This window comes from Cnephaeus nilssonii, assembly GCF_951640355.1.
Source record: "Cnephaeus nilssonii genome assembly, chromosome: 21".
Classification (NCBI taxonomy): Eukaryota; Metazoa; Chordata; class Mammalia; order Chiroptera; family Vespertilionidae; genus Cnephaeus; species Cnephaeus nilssonii.
The window spans coordinates 23,618,292-23,632,499 of NC_137092.1; the positions used below are offsets into that span (position 1 = coordinate 23,618,292).

General features: G+C 45.8%; 2 protein-coding genes across 4 annotated transcripts in view; both read left to right on the plus strand.

Moving 5' to 3' along the window:
* The first annotated feature begins 124 nt into the window (after positions 1-124).
* LOC307092891 (tRNA (cytidine(32)/guanosine(34)-2'-O)-methyltransferase-like) lies at positions 125-5,178 on the plus strand. Its single transcript, XM_079760446.1, is given in 3 exon segments — positions 125-190; positions 3,610-4,638; positions 4,640-5,178. Coding segments are annotated over 2 exon segments (993 nt in total). The 5' UTR covers positions 125-190; positions 3,610-3,834; the 3' UTR covers positions 4,829-5,178.
* A 2,235-nt stretch (positions 5,179-7,413) lies between these two features.
* LOC307093223 (major histocompatibility complex class I-related gene protein) overlaps positions 7,414-14,208 on the plus strand; it is a 30,168-nt gene continuing 23,373 nt past the window's right edge. For all 3 annotated transcript variants that reach the window (XM_079761134.1, XM_079761135.1, XM_079761133.1), the window contains exon 1: positions 7,414-7,564. In XM_079761134.1, coding sequence (XP_079617260.1) covers positions 7,510-7,564 — 55 coding nt within the window. In that variant the 5' untranslated portion in view covers positions 7,414-7,509. The remainder of the gene's footprint in view (positions 7,565-14,208) is intronic.

The window sequence follows — 14,208 nt, forward strand, 5'->3', positions numbered from 1 at the left end:
GGCCCGCTGCACCACTTCCGCACCCGCGCTCACGTGATCAGAGGATGCCCCGCCCCTTAGTAGGCGGGGTCTGGGCACGCGTCACTGGACCTGGAGGCCGGGCTCTGGCGGCGACGGAGGAGGGCGGGTCTTCTCTCGACCCACCTCTCAGGATTCAGGGGGAAGGGCCGCTTCGTCTCTCTTAAGACAGGTAGGTTTTCCGGATACGCGATGGTACCTGATTTGCACAATCCTGTTACCTTTCCTCTATGTATTTTAATACTTGATTTTGGTAAGGTGATTTATAAATCCATCTCGTCCTCGACTTACAAGTAAAGCGTGGCCATATAGGTGATCTGACTTCGACAACGTTGCACAACTCCTTTAGGTCTTACCCTGTCCGGACACGCACTAAAAGCTATTGATGCATTATCTCGATATTGGTTGGGGGAGGGGTGTATTATTATTATTCCCACTTTGTAGATGAGAAAAGTCAAAGAGCTATCAAGATTTCCTGTGGTCACACAGCCTGGACAGAAGGGAGTCACAGATTCTGTGCACTTTCCACCAAACCGGGGTGTATTCTCTCTTGCTGAGCATTCTGCAAGTAACCGGTAAGGTAATTTTTTCATACGATGGTATGATGCGCCCCAGGAGAGAGCACCTTTGAGGGACAAAGGAGGGGCCAACTATGGCAACTTCCTCTCAGCTATGGTTCAAGAGTGCTTCCAGAAAGCATTTTGGTCAGAACAATTAGCCAACTCATATGTCAGCTATGCTTTAAGCAATGATGATCATTGAGCAGCTACTGTGCTATCTCAGTGGCTCTCACAATGAGGTAATTACTGTTATTATCCCCATTTTATGATTAATAAATCTGAGACAATTGGAGATTAAGTGACTTGGCCAAGATCAGCAGTCTTTTTGGAAATGAGAGTCCCTGGAGCCAGACAAACCCTGTTTGAACCTGGGTTCTGTTATTCAGTTTCTCGTCTATAAAAGGTGAGCTCATGAGTTGCTGTGAAGTGTTAATAAAAATGCATGTAAACCCCAAGGTTCCAATGGAGTGAGGTAGTGAAGCCAGGGAACCAGTCAGGAAGCTGCTGTGGACATCTGGCCTGAAGGGATGAGGACCAGACTGAGATGAATCTGACAAATGTTTCCAAGGAAAAACAAAGCAAACCCCCTGGAAATGAATGATGAGAGATTGAATGCGGTCAGGGAGGAGAGAGTTGGAAGTCACAGACTAAAGGCTTCTCTGAGACTGGAGGAGCAATGGTCAGATGTGGAGAAAAGAAGCTTTTGGGAGAGAACTGTTTATTTGGTTGTGGACGTATTGTGATGGGGAGGTGAAAAGGGATCATCTTCCATTCATTCAACAAACACATGTAAGTTGAGGGGCAGATGAGAACAGTGATTTAGAGCCAGATTGCCTGAGTTCCCATACCAATGTGTATTGGGCCAATTGATTAATCTCTCACTGTCCTCAACTGTGTAATGGACACCATAAGAACATTTTCCTCAGAGGACGTCATGAGGATTAAGTTAATTGATGTGTGCAAAGTGCTTAGAACAGTGCCTGACACGTGTCGTGCTCTTACTATGTGCTAGGCACAGAGAACACAGAGAACAGGCTTGGTCTTTGTCTTCAAGGAACTCTCAGACCAGCGGGAGAGACAGGTAGTTACATACAATGAGAGAAGGGCACAGGTTGCCATAGAAACACAGAGGCACCATACCAGTTGGTGTGTGTGTGTGTGTGTGTGTGTGTGTGTGTGTGTGTGTGTGAAGGGGGGGGGCGGGTTGTGTTTCTAAACAGTGACTAGAGGCAGCCAGGAGACAGCATGGCAGCCTGTGGGGGAGCCACGGCAGAGGGCCTTGCAGAGTGGAAGGGATGGATGGTGGCAGGAGAAGCTAGGGCTAGAGATTGACAGGGTGAGGTTATCCGGGCCCTTGATTGTCATGTTAAGAACTGTGGATACTCTCCTGTAGATCATGGCAGTTGAGGGAATTGATAGGGTCAGACTGGCATTTGAGACAGACACTGTGGTGGCTGGGAGGTCAGCTGGGAGATCATGGTCCAGAGGAGGGATGAGGGTGTCCTGAGATGGGCTCATGGCAAATAGGATGGGGAGTAGGAATACATTTGAGAAATAGTTTAGAGGCAACATCAGTGGACTTGGTGACTGACTGGTTCAGGGTGTTATGGGGTTGGTGAAAGCAGGAGGAGGAAGGCTTGCAGGGTTCTGGAATTGGAAGTGGGTAGTTGTTAGTTCCAATCACCAGCAAAGAGAACACAGGAAGAGGATTAGATGTAAGGTGGATAGAAATTAGCATGCTGGTTTTCTCCACTAACCAGTAAACTCCTGGAGGGAGGGGAGACTATATTAATGTTATTATCACCTTAAAGCCTAGCATAGCCTCTTCTTATCTATTCCATGAATTTATTAATTAAATCACAAATAAGAGGTCAGAGACATAGAGGATAGAAGACAGAGGCTTGGGGAATTCCCACAATTAGGGGTTTGGAAAAGGTACCAACAATGAGGAGAGTGGAGGGTTGAGGTATAATATGTATGTGTGGAGTATGGGGTGTTTCTTTATTATGTCACCCTTCTTCACCTTCTCTCAAACCAGACAAGATCTTGGCTTCTACTGCTGTGGGGAAAGGAAAACTATGATTAAAATGCAAGCATCTTTTCATGTGCTTATAAACCATTTGTATGTCCTCTGTGGAGAAATGTCTATTCAAGATTTTTTGCTCATTTTTAATTGGGTTCTTTGTTTGTTATTGAATTCCCCCTAAATCCTTTTAGAAACAACACCGAGTAAGGGAGAACGTGTTACATAGATGTTAGGTATTTATTATACTCTTCATCATTATCCCAATCTTTTAGAAACCCTGATATACAGATGCATGCCCTGGAACACTCCAGGGAACATTTACTCCTGTTGGCTTTCACTGGTCCAGCCATAGCTGTCTGCATGTCCCAGCCGGATCCACAGGAAACAGCCACACACAGCCACACACTGGGTATGTTGCCTTCCTTCTCCTAGGTTGTTACCAACACCTGCACCCTTACTCTCTACACACTAGTTTAAAATAAACACGGAGGAATTCTACTCAACTTACATATCCAACACTAGCAAGACATTAGGAATTTAATACCCATTTGATGGTCATTGGAAATGTTATTTAAAAGTGTATAATGACATGTATGAAAGATAGCAAAATTATATATATATATGATTTCAACTCTGTTCATTTTTATAAAGAAAAATCTTTTAATACATAAAAGAAATTTATACATAGTAAAAAGGAAATGCATTTAAAGTCTGGCACTATGAAATCTTTACTTCGATCATCAGGAACACAAAAAACGTTTAAAAATGTTTAAGCGTTCAGAAGCTTTGGTCGTGCCCTTTGTATACTGGGAACCGCAGTTTTCTGCAAGGTGACGCAAGGTGACGCAAGGTGACAGGACACGCACCGTAAGTTCGGTTGGTCCGGGCCTCGCGCAGCCTTCGCATCACCATGACGGCCTTGCCTAGCTGCAGTGGCCCGCAGGCCTGCGCCGTAGGCATTTGGATCAACTAAGAACAGAACTGAAGCCCTACGATTTCTCACAGGTTTGACCCGGGCTGCGTGGACCGGACTCCTCCCACTCCTCCCCGCTCTGGAAGCTGCCCTGGGCCCTGGGCACAGAGGACACGGGCCCAGGCCTATATGGTTGACTGTGCTTCCCGCCAGCGAAGGAAGGAGAGAAGTTCACCCTCGTCGCTGCAGCTCGTAGTCTGGCCGGCTGAGACCGGGGAGGCTTCAGACCCAAAGTCCCGGGGCAAACAGTGTGCGAGATGGGACGGACATCGAAGGACAAGCGGGATGTCTACTACCGCCTGGCCAAGGAGAACGGCTGGCGTGCCCGCAGTGCCTTCAAGCTGCTACAACTCAATGAGGAATTCCGACTCTTTCAAGGTGTGACACGGGCAGTTGACCTGTGTGCAGCCCCGGGCAGCTGGAGCCAGGTGCTGAGCCAGAAGATCGGGAGTCCACAGGGGTCCGGCCATGTGGTGGCTGTGGACCTTCAAGCTATGGCTCCGCTACCAGGAGTGTTACAGATCCAGGGGGACATCACCCAGTTGTCCACTGCCGAGGACATCATCCGGCACTTTGAGGGCTGCCCGGCGGACCTGGTGGTGTGCGACGGGGCTCCCGATGTAACCGGCCTCCATGAGCTTGATGAGTATATGCAGGCCCAGCTTCTCCTCGCCGCTCTGAACATCGCTACACACGTCTTGAAGCCAGGGGGCTGCTTTGTAGCCAAGATCTTCCGACGCCGGGATGTGACGCTGATCTACAGCCAGCTGCACGTCTTCTTCTCCAGCGTGCTCTGTGCCAAGCCCAGGAGCAGCCGGAAGGCCAGCAGCGAGGCCTTCGCTGTCTGTCAGGGTTATGACCCCCCTGAGGGCTTCCTGCTGGACCTGACCAAACCCCTGCTGCACCACTCTTACAATAGAGGTCTCAACCAATTCAATGGCCCCACCCACAGCATTGTGCCGTTTGTGACGTGTGGAGACCTGAGCTCCTATGATTCGGACCTCGGTTACCCACTAGACCTGGAGGACGGCTCAGAGCACAAGTACACGCCCCCCATGCAGCACCCCCATCTCGCCCCTGTGCCAGCAGGCCTGCACATTGAAGAAGAAGGGGCAGCTGGCCAGGGAGATCCATCCCCAGGACTGCGCCATCAACACAGTGGACACCTTGCCCCAGCCCCTGGCTGCCCCACAGCGCCACACCCTGATGGCCTCTGAGGTGGAAGACAGTAAAATGAATTGTTCACCTTAACACATCAAGCTGGCAGTCTGTGACAGCTCGGCAGCTGTTTGGTATCAGGAGAACCAGAACTTGCATCAATGCACTTGTGTTTCAAACAAGTTCTCGTCAGTGGGTCCTGAACACAAGCTTGGAGTGAGAACTTGCAATGACCACCATGAACACAGCCAGGAAAGAAACATCATGGAATGTTCATTTGAACTGCAGAAGGGGTTTTTGGCTGAGATTTTCCTAGGGGGATCCATGAATTTGATGGAGGAAAATAGTACATCTTTATTTTCACTAATATAACTGAAAGTTAGCCTTATTCCCAAATATGAACTCTAGCAGTAAATCGGTTCATTTTTAAGGCAGGGTTGTTACGGGCATCATGAAACACTGTTCATGTTTGTCACTAATTGGAATTATGGGATATCTGTTAATTTGATCTAATAAAAAAAGGCCATTATTACTAAAAAAAAATTTTTTTTAAGTGAGAAAGCCAAGTAACCACACATGCAAAAGAACATCAAAATTTAGCAGTTTTAAATGTTTTTGGGAGTAAGGCAAGTTAGGAATGGATTTGGGAGAGTATTAAAAGTTAAAATACATTATTTGAATTCAGTGAACTTCTTGATGAAACAGTGAATTTGAACCATTGTAGGAGGGCAGATATGCTCTTTACCATCTCTATGAACTTGCCGAAGTGCATGGGGAAGGAAAACCACAATCTCTCTTGGTAAACTAGTGAATAACAGCAGAGTACTAATGATTGCTAACATTTCCTTACTATGGAGCAGACATTGTACTAAGTGATATACTAGTACATGCATAATTTTCAGAAGCAGCTCCAGAATTTCTACATAGGGCAGTTTTAGAATGTAGCTTAAAAGTTTGGACAGCAGGGCTAGGAGGCTTGAACTGGGGATACATGGCAGACCTACTCTCTTTTCTTAAATTAGCGGTTTATTTGGGATGGCTCAAGAGGGCTGATGGTGATTATCCTATATAATAAAAAGCTAATATGCTAATTAGACCAGAATGACCATCTGGATGACCTTCCGGACAAAGCTGGGGCTGTGAGGGCCGAGCCCCTTGCACAAATTTCGTGCATTGGGCCTCTAGTGTGTGTATAACTCTAAAGTCCCAATGTCTCCTAATGATGCTATAACAGATTACCATGGATTTAGTGGCCTAAACACCACAAATTTATTCTCTTGCAGTTCTGGAGGTCAGAAGTCTGAAAGTGGGTCTCCTGGGCCAAAATCAAAGTGTTGGCAGGGTTCCATTCTTCTGGAAGCTCCATGGGAAAATCTGTTCCCTCTCCCACCAGTTCTGGAGGCTGTCTGCATTCCTTGGCCATGTCTCCCTTCCAGCGTTGGCATTACTTCAACCTTGCTTCTACTGACATGTCTCAGACTCTGACCCTTTTGCCTCCCTCTTACAAGGACCTTGTGATTACATTGGGCCCATCAGATAATTCAGGATAAACTGCTCATCTCAAGATTACTAATACAACCATATAGGCTAAGTCCCTTTTGCCACATAAAGTAACAGTTACAGGTTCTGGAGATTAGGATGCTCATATATCTTTAAGATGTGTGTGTGTGTGTGTGTGGGAGCGGTATTATTTACCTACCACAGAAGGAAATCAATGTGTATAGTTCTAATACCTACCAGGTACATCATAAACATAAATTAATTTAATACTTCAACAATTTTATGAAATATATGCCAGGATTTGCTTTTACAGTTGAAGAAACAGCCTCAGCTCAATTTGGGATTCTGCCCAAGGTCAAATAGCTATGATGCAAACCTGGGTCCCTCGTAGCCTTGACTCCACTCATCTCTCCCAGCCACCTCTACTTCCTGCCTAGGCCTGGAAAAGCTTAAGCTGCTGCTTCTCAACTTGTCATGCTCTCCTGATGACAGTGTAGTCGCAGCTTAATCCTGGGGATTGCTAATCAAACAAGCCAGGTGGCTGCCCCTCAGAAGCTACTTTTAGGCTTTTTACTTGCTCTCCTTTATTAAAGCATTAAAAATTTTTTTTTTTTAGTTTATTGTGCTAGGTGCTAGAGCAGCAGGGAAGATAGACCTAAGCTAAAAATGATAAGACCGTCTAAGTGATATGTGCTATATCAGCTGCATTGTAGGAAGCCAGGGCAGGGAGTTGCAAATCCTGGGACCTTGTGTGAATCTTGCACATCCTTCCACGGTGAAATCTCTGCTCCAGTGAAGGAGTAAAGGCTTCTTTTCTTTTGTGCTCCCTGGGGGACAAGGAATGACTAATCTTTGTGTTCCCTGTGCCTTACACATAGCTGTGCTCTGTAAATATTTTAAAGGTTGGGAATAGGGCACCTGAAAGTAATATGATATTGTATGCCAACTGTAATTGAAAAACAATTTAATAATGATAGTAATAATTTTCAAAGATTGGGAACAGGTTCGAGACAGGCATACCAAAAGGACCAAGCAGTGCCTGAAGCCACCAAAGGGTTAAAAGTGAATCTGGAAGCGCTCATTTTTTCTTTCTCTATTCTACCTAGCAACTGATGACACTGCACTATCCCCTGTTTTTATTGGGAGAGGGCCCCGAGCTTCGAGCAGTTTCTAAACCCTGAAGAGTGGGTGGAGTTTAGGTTCCTGAAAGACCCGCTGGGACCTGTCGGTGTTTTGGTTAAAAGAATCTGAAGGAAAGGATCTTAGAAGGGCTGATGGTGCTCCTGTTACCCCTCCTTATTGTATTTACGGTGAAGCACAGCGTTGCCCGTGAGTATCCCAAGTTCTCTCTGCTCCGAACTCCGAAGCTGAGGCCGCCGAGGGGGAACTGCTCGTCTTCCTAAAACTCGTGGCGAAATGTTGAAGAAGCTGGGCGAAAAACGTATTTCATACACCAGGGACGTGTCGGAGGCTGGACTAGTGAGCAGTTTCCCAGCTCACCCGTGCAGGAGTTTAGTGTCGTCCCTTCTGACGGGGCGGAAGCCATTCTGGAGGGACCCTCCGGGGAACTTCCTCACTTTCCTTCTGAGCGTTGCTCCCTGTTTTCTGCTCAGACCCTTTCTTTTACTTCTGTTTCTCCTCTTTACTGGCTTCGCGAGTCTCGTGGGATGTGGTCAGAGTTTCAGGGGCATTGAACAATGGAGCAGAGTCATTGTGCTGGTTTGTTTTTCTTCCTCACCACAAGCTCCACCTGTAACCAAAGGTCCCGGAAAGATAAAACCATGGTTGTGGACTTGCTTACTGGGTGTGAGAGATACCAACTGAGCCCAGGAGGAGTTTTTCATGGTTTAGGGGCCCGTGTCACTGGGGAAGCAGGTGCCTACCGTTACCCCAAAAACCTGAGAAGGTCCATGGGCTGGAAGCACCAGGCTTCTGTGCCCTAAGCAACTTTCTTCCTGCTCAGAGCTGCACTCCCTGGACGGCAGCAGGCCATGTCTGGAACTGTATCAGCCGCCACAGCAGGCGGGGACTCATGAGATGACAGGAAGGAGCTCTTTCAAATCATCTGTCTGTTAATTACACAAATGTTGGTTGATGGCCCACCACGTGCCAGCAACTTTTGGAATTGTGGTCATGAACAAGACAGACATCAGTCCTACTTCTACAGAAATTTAACCCAGAAAAATCCCACCATTTAAATCAGAAATGGGAAAGATTGGGGGGTGAGGGACAGAGAGAAATTATGGACAGAAGAAGGGAGAAAAGGGTGACATTTCCGGAAGGGAAAAAGCATATATATTGCTACATTTGATCCTTAAAGAGCTGTCCAATAATGTGACCACAATACCCCCTGAACATAACCCCACAGTTCAGGGGTTCGGGCAATGTCACAGGCTCTGGATGCGGACCCCTGGCCCTTGGAGAATGGTGGGATGTGAAATAAAGCCGGTCCTCTGTAAAGGGCAGGCAGGCTCGCTTTGTTCTGGTTATTCTCCTTTTCACTCCTCGACGTCACCCTCCTCTGTCGTGTCTTGTGTCCTGGAGGATGACGGCTACAGGCCGCGTCACCCAGTCTCTCTCTTGCAGGCCCATTTCCACCCAACGGGAGACACTGAAAGGAGAGAGGTCAGAGAGCAAGGAGGAAAGACAGGTTGGGGTATTTCATCTTCCCTTTTCCCCTGTTTCTGTAATGAGTGGTGGTAGCTGTGTCCCTCTGCAATATAATTTTCCCTGACTAGCCCTTTCTTCATACAGTTCCAGCTCCCACTGGGCTTGGGGAACACAATTTGCTACTCTCATCTCTGCAACCCTAGGGGTGGTAAAGGCTTCCCATCATTGCTAGCGTCTGGACCTCATTATCCCTCTTTTTTCCTTTTTTTTTTTCTTAACCTTGCTCATACCTCCCATTCAAGGAGTCCCTTCTCAAGGTCTCTTCATGTTACTCATCTGGAGTGAAGGCTATTTCCTGCCACGACCCTGACTGAGAGTTTTTGAGCACTGAGGGATGCTGATAGGGAAGAGAGCCAGGGTGATTAAAAAAGACTTGATCTAATTGGTATATGAGCCTAATGCTGGCCCGGCGTAGGAGCTTCTAGAGGTGGAAATGCAGGGAGTGCTGGGGAGCACAGCTCTAGGAAGTGTCAAGATAACTCCAATTTCGCTTCCGGTGTGTTGCTCTCATTGGCTCCATAGCCTGCAGTAGACTGCTCCTTCCTGTGTGCTCCCATGGCTCATGTTCACAGTTTTTTCATTTCCTATTTACAAAAATCTTTCCTTCAAGGCTCTCCTTAAAGCCAGGGAGACATGTCTTCATTTTTCTTTTCTTTCTTTCCCCAGCACTACCTAGTGACCAATAGACACTTAATAAATGCCTCCTGAGTGAATTTATGTTCAAAGGTAATGTCCCTAAGAAATTGAAGTTATCTGACTGTGAGCCAGAGAGAACTTGAGCAGTAATAACGACTCTAAATTTGCAACTGTGGTTTACTTTAGTTGCAGAACTTGTATGAAAACAAAAAAACAAAAAATGATGTTTCATGCTTTACAACTCATCCTGTTCTTCACTTCAACCTGTGTGAAACTGTCCCTGGCGGGTACAGTTAGCTAGGGCCATGCATAGGATCTCTCTTGCATAGGCATATGTGGTTTGTATGCTTAATCTTGAAATAACCAAGGTCAGTCTCTTGATATTATTCATAATTTTATGGATGCGTCTCAATCTGCTATATCAATTTGCCTCACAAATGATGGAGTCCTTCACAGATAAAGACTAATGATGTCTAAGCCCCCTAAATTGACAACTGAGCTAGTATAAAAACACAGACTTACAGATTATCTGATTAGAAATGACCTTGAGTTCAAAGAGTTAATGTGGGGAAATATGGGCATTTGCTATAGACTTTATTAGACTTCAGTCTGTTTCCATGGAGCTGTTACCAAGGTACATGCAGTAGAAATTTCTCCAAGACAACGTTTTACTCCCCTAAGGCTCTCTTCTTCTTGGTTGACATGGAATCTGTCTAAATTGGAGAAATTCAAGTAATTTGTAGGTATTTTTTCTGACTAGTTGGAATATCTATTTTCGCTAAAATCCATTGACCTTAGCCATCCTCTTATCCCACTTGTTTTATGAAACCCAGATTGAGATAGATGACAAAGGACATTTTTTCTGACGTCCAAATTTATATTTATAATCAAAATCCTTTCAAAAATATAAGTATCAAATCAGGTTTTGTTATGACTTCAATAAAATTCACAAAATTGGAATTCTCCTGGGAAATATGAGACATATGGTCATCACTGTATATAGAGAGTACTGAGAAGAAAAAACCCCACCAGAGCTCATTCATTCATTTATTCTCTAATGCTCTACATGGTCCTACAGTGGTGTCCTTGCTATTCCTTAAACACAGCCTCCTCAAGGACTTGGGCTTGCTGTTCCTTCTGGAAGGTTCTTCTCCCATGACTCACTTCATTCACATCTCTGCTCAACTGCCACCTGCTCAGAGAGGACTTTCCTGATCCTTCTGTCTAAAAGATCAGCCTTCTTCACACTTTTTATCTGCTTTATTTTTCTCCACAATTTTCATCACTACCTTCTAGAAATTAGCCTATAGGGCTGGACTTGGGCGAGTTCGTTGCTGCCTCCCTAGCTCTAGGACTGTGCCTACTGCAAATTCAGAAAAGAATAAAACTTATACAAAAGGAGACATTGGTAACCTCCGAAAGGGTAGCCTCCAAAGAGTAGCTAAAATGTCAAACTGTCACACTCAGCACTTTCATGCCCTAAGTAAGTTCCTGTAGTTAGATTTTGAGCTCTGGCTGCCTATAGGATCATCCACATTCACTGAATGCTTGGTTTGAGACGTGTCCAACGGTCCTCTTAACTAAAAATATCACCATCCACTTCTCCCCCTCATTCCCAAGCTGCCTGAAATTCCAAACAGTAGTTCCCAGAAATCATAGTCATTCTGACTGTATTAAGGCATCAGGCTACTTGGGAGGGCCAGCAAATAATAGGGACTTTGTTGACCTGGTTATCCAATCAGGGCCCACAGCCACTTGTAGGAAGGTCTAAAGCTTGAGCCTCTAGGGACTAGGGGAATCAGTGACAGTGAATCATCCTTGACACAAGGGGGCGGGAGAGAGCAATGGTGATGAAGAGGGGAGCCTATTATAGTCTGGGCTGGAGAAGTGCCCCTGCCTTAGGACCAGCTGGGTGTCAAGACAGAGGGGATTCCAGTGTGAGAGGTCAGAGAGTTTATCCTGGATCCTCCACGTATGGATTCTAAGGATCATCTTGGGCCATTTCTTCATCTCTCTGAACCCATTGAAATGGGAATTTTAGAACCTATCTCAAAGGGTTGCTATGAGGAGTAAGTGAAATGCATTATCAAAGGCTTAGCCTGGTACCTAGCACACGGTATGTGCTCAATAAATAAGTGCAGTAGTTCTCATGGTTATGACTCAGATGCTGCGGCCCTCCATACGTCTTTGAAGGCCCAATTTGGTGGAAGGATCATCACCTCCTCCTTGGAGCATTTCTGGATTGCTTCACGTGAGAGCAGCTCTCTCTCCTCTGAGCACACGATCATGTCACTCACTACTTGCTGCTACGTGTCATTGCACTGTATTTATGTTACAAGTTCTCCTATAGCCGTGTTCGGCAAACTGCGGCTCGCAAGCCACATGCGGCTCTTTGGCCCCTTGAGTGTGACTCTTCCACAAAATACCACGGCCTGGGCGAGTCTATTTTGAAGAAGTGGCGTTAGAAGAAGTTTAAGTTTAAAAAATTTGGCTCTCAAAAGAAATTTCAATCGTTGTACTGTTGATATTTGGCCCTGTTGACTAATGAGTTTGCCTACCACTGTCCTATAGTACTGTACGTTCCTGGAGGGAAGAACTAGTATCTGATTTGTTTTTCTCTTCCTGACATTGCTCACAATTCCATGTACGTGGTACATACCCCATAAATAAAAATTGCCCCCGTGGATGAATATCTGAAAACACTATCAATTATTTTATAACCAGTGATTTTTACAGCCTTTTGTAAAAGTGGCCTAGTCAGTTAATCTATAAGTTAAAGGAACATAAAGGACACTAAGTAACCGCTGTGTCTGGTGTAAGAGTTGTTTGGTTGTGTTGCTCAGGCTTTCGAGCAATGTCTATCAGAGGCTCTTGGGACCGGCAGCGGAGGCCCTTTGAGAAGCAGTTTGGCCTGAACAGAAGACCAAATTCAAAATTGTAGATTTCAGTTCAATAAGTGAGTTGATGCTGATGGTCTATTCGCGGAAAGGAAGAGAGAAACCTAACTACATGATTATTGGAGCAAAAAGAAAGAATCGGAAGATTTTTTAGATGGGATCATATGAAATTGCCATTTTAGGAGATCAAAAATGATCCAATATAGGTCTCTTCAAATGATTCAACCTTCATAATTCTACTTCATCTGATCATCCGTAGGATACAAATGATCACAGGGTCTAACGTACCATGAGAGAGGGGATGATAGACTTTCCCCTCTCTCTTCTGTTGAGTCACTGATTTAACATCTGTCCACCAATCTCCCATCACAGCTGAGGTCGCATTTTGGAAGCCCAACTAAGGAGCAAGCATGACTCGTACCTGTGGACACACCAGATGGATAACTAGGCCCACAGCAAAGGAAGGGGAGCGGGCTGAGATGTCCTGGAGTGGGTCCAGGCCGCAGCTGCAGGAGGGGCGGACAGGCAGATGACGGACAGATGGAGGCCAGCCTCTGGGGGCGGAGCAGCCTTTGAAGCCCTGGCTGGCTGGCAGAGAGCTGCTCTGAAACCAGGAGTTAGACTGAGATGGAGGTTGGGAAAAGGGCCGTACACTGGGCTTGGTCAGCATTGTCGACAGACCATCTTTCTCTTTACTTACCTCTTATGAACTCCAGTAATGCAGATTTTTATGAAGTGATATTTTTAATAAGAAAGCGAAAGTACAAGAATTGTAAATATTGTGCGTGGTAATGTCAGTGATATTCATTTAGAAAAGTTTCTCCTGTTGAGAGTAATGCCCCAAGATGTTAATACCTTTTATTTATTTATTTTTTAACTTGGTGGCACGTTCTAGGCATGTGGACCCAGCTGTCATAAATGGAACCCCATATTCCAACGGAATTTCTATACCAATCCAACTTAGCTCAGTAACATCTTTTTTTTTTTTTTCCAATTTCTTATTCCTTCTCCTCTCTCATTCTGTGCCTAGAATTTGATTTCTGTGAGGTTTTTTCCTATGAGTAACCGTGGAAGCAATTCCTACCCATTTCTCCAGCCACAGGCCTTCTTGCTGCTCTTGGAACGTGCCAGCAGGTCCTTTCTGCAGGACCTTTGCACAGTGCCCCCTGCCTGGACTGCTGTCCCCAGGTATCTGCCTGGCCCCCTCATTCCCTACAGAAGTCACCTTCTTGGGGAGGCCTTCCCTAACCATTGCTCTCTAAAATTGTATTGCTTAGTCCTCTTTGCAGCTTTACTTTTCTCCATTGCACTTTTTTAAAGGCATGTTATAGATTTCATTTATTTTGTGTTGTCTGTCTCCTCCCTTCCCCCCATAAGGGCAGACACTTGCATCTGTCTTGTCTGTTGTGTGCTCGGGGCCTAGTGCAGAGCCTGGCACAGAGGAGGCGCTCACATGTCTGCTGAATACACGGACGGATATCAGGGAGGTGTGAGAACTAATGTTCCCAATCTGCTCTTCCTTTTGCCTCCATCTTTAAACAGTTGCATATCTGCAGAGCCATAGAACCTTTCCAGATGTGGAGAGAAAGCACTGTTTCAAAGTCAGTGACAGATTCAAGCATACTTTTGCAGACTCCGAATAAATTAGATTTCAGCTCTGCTCCCCTTTATGAAAAAGGCTCTAAGTCTTGGGCTAGAGCTCTCAAGCCCTTTGCAGCCCCAGTTCCTGGGGCTATGATTTTGTAAAACGGGTCAGCAGCCGGTCCAGGG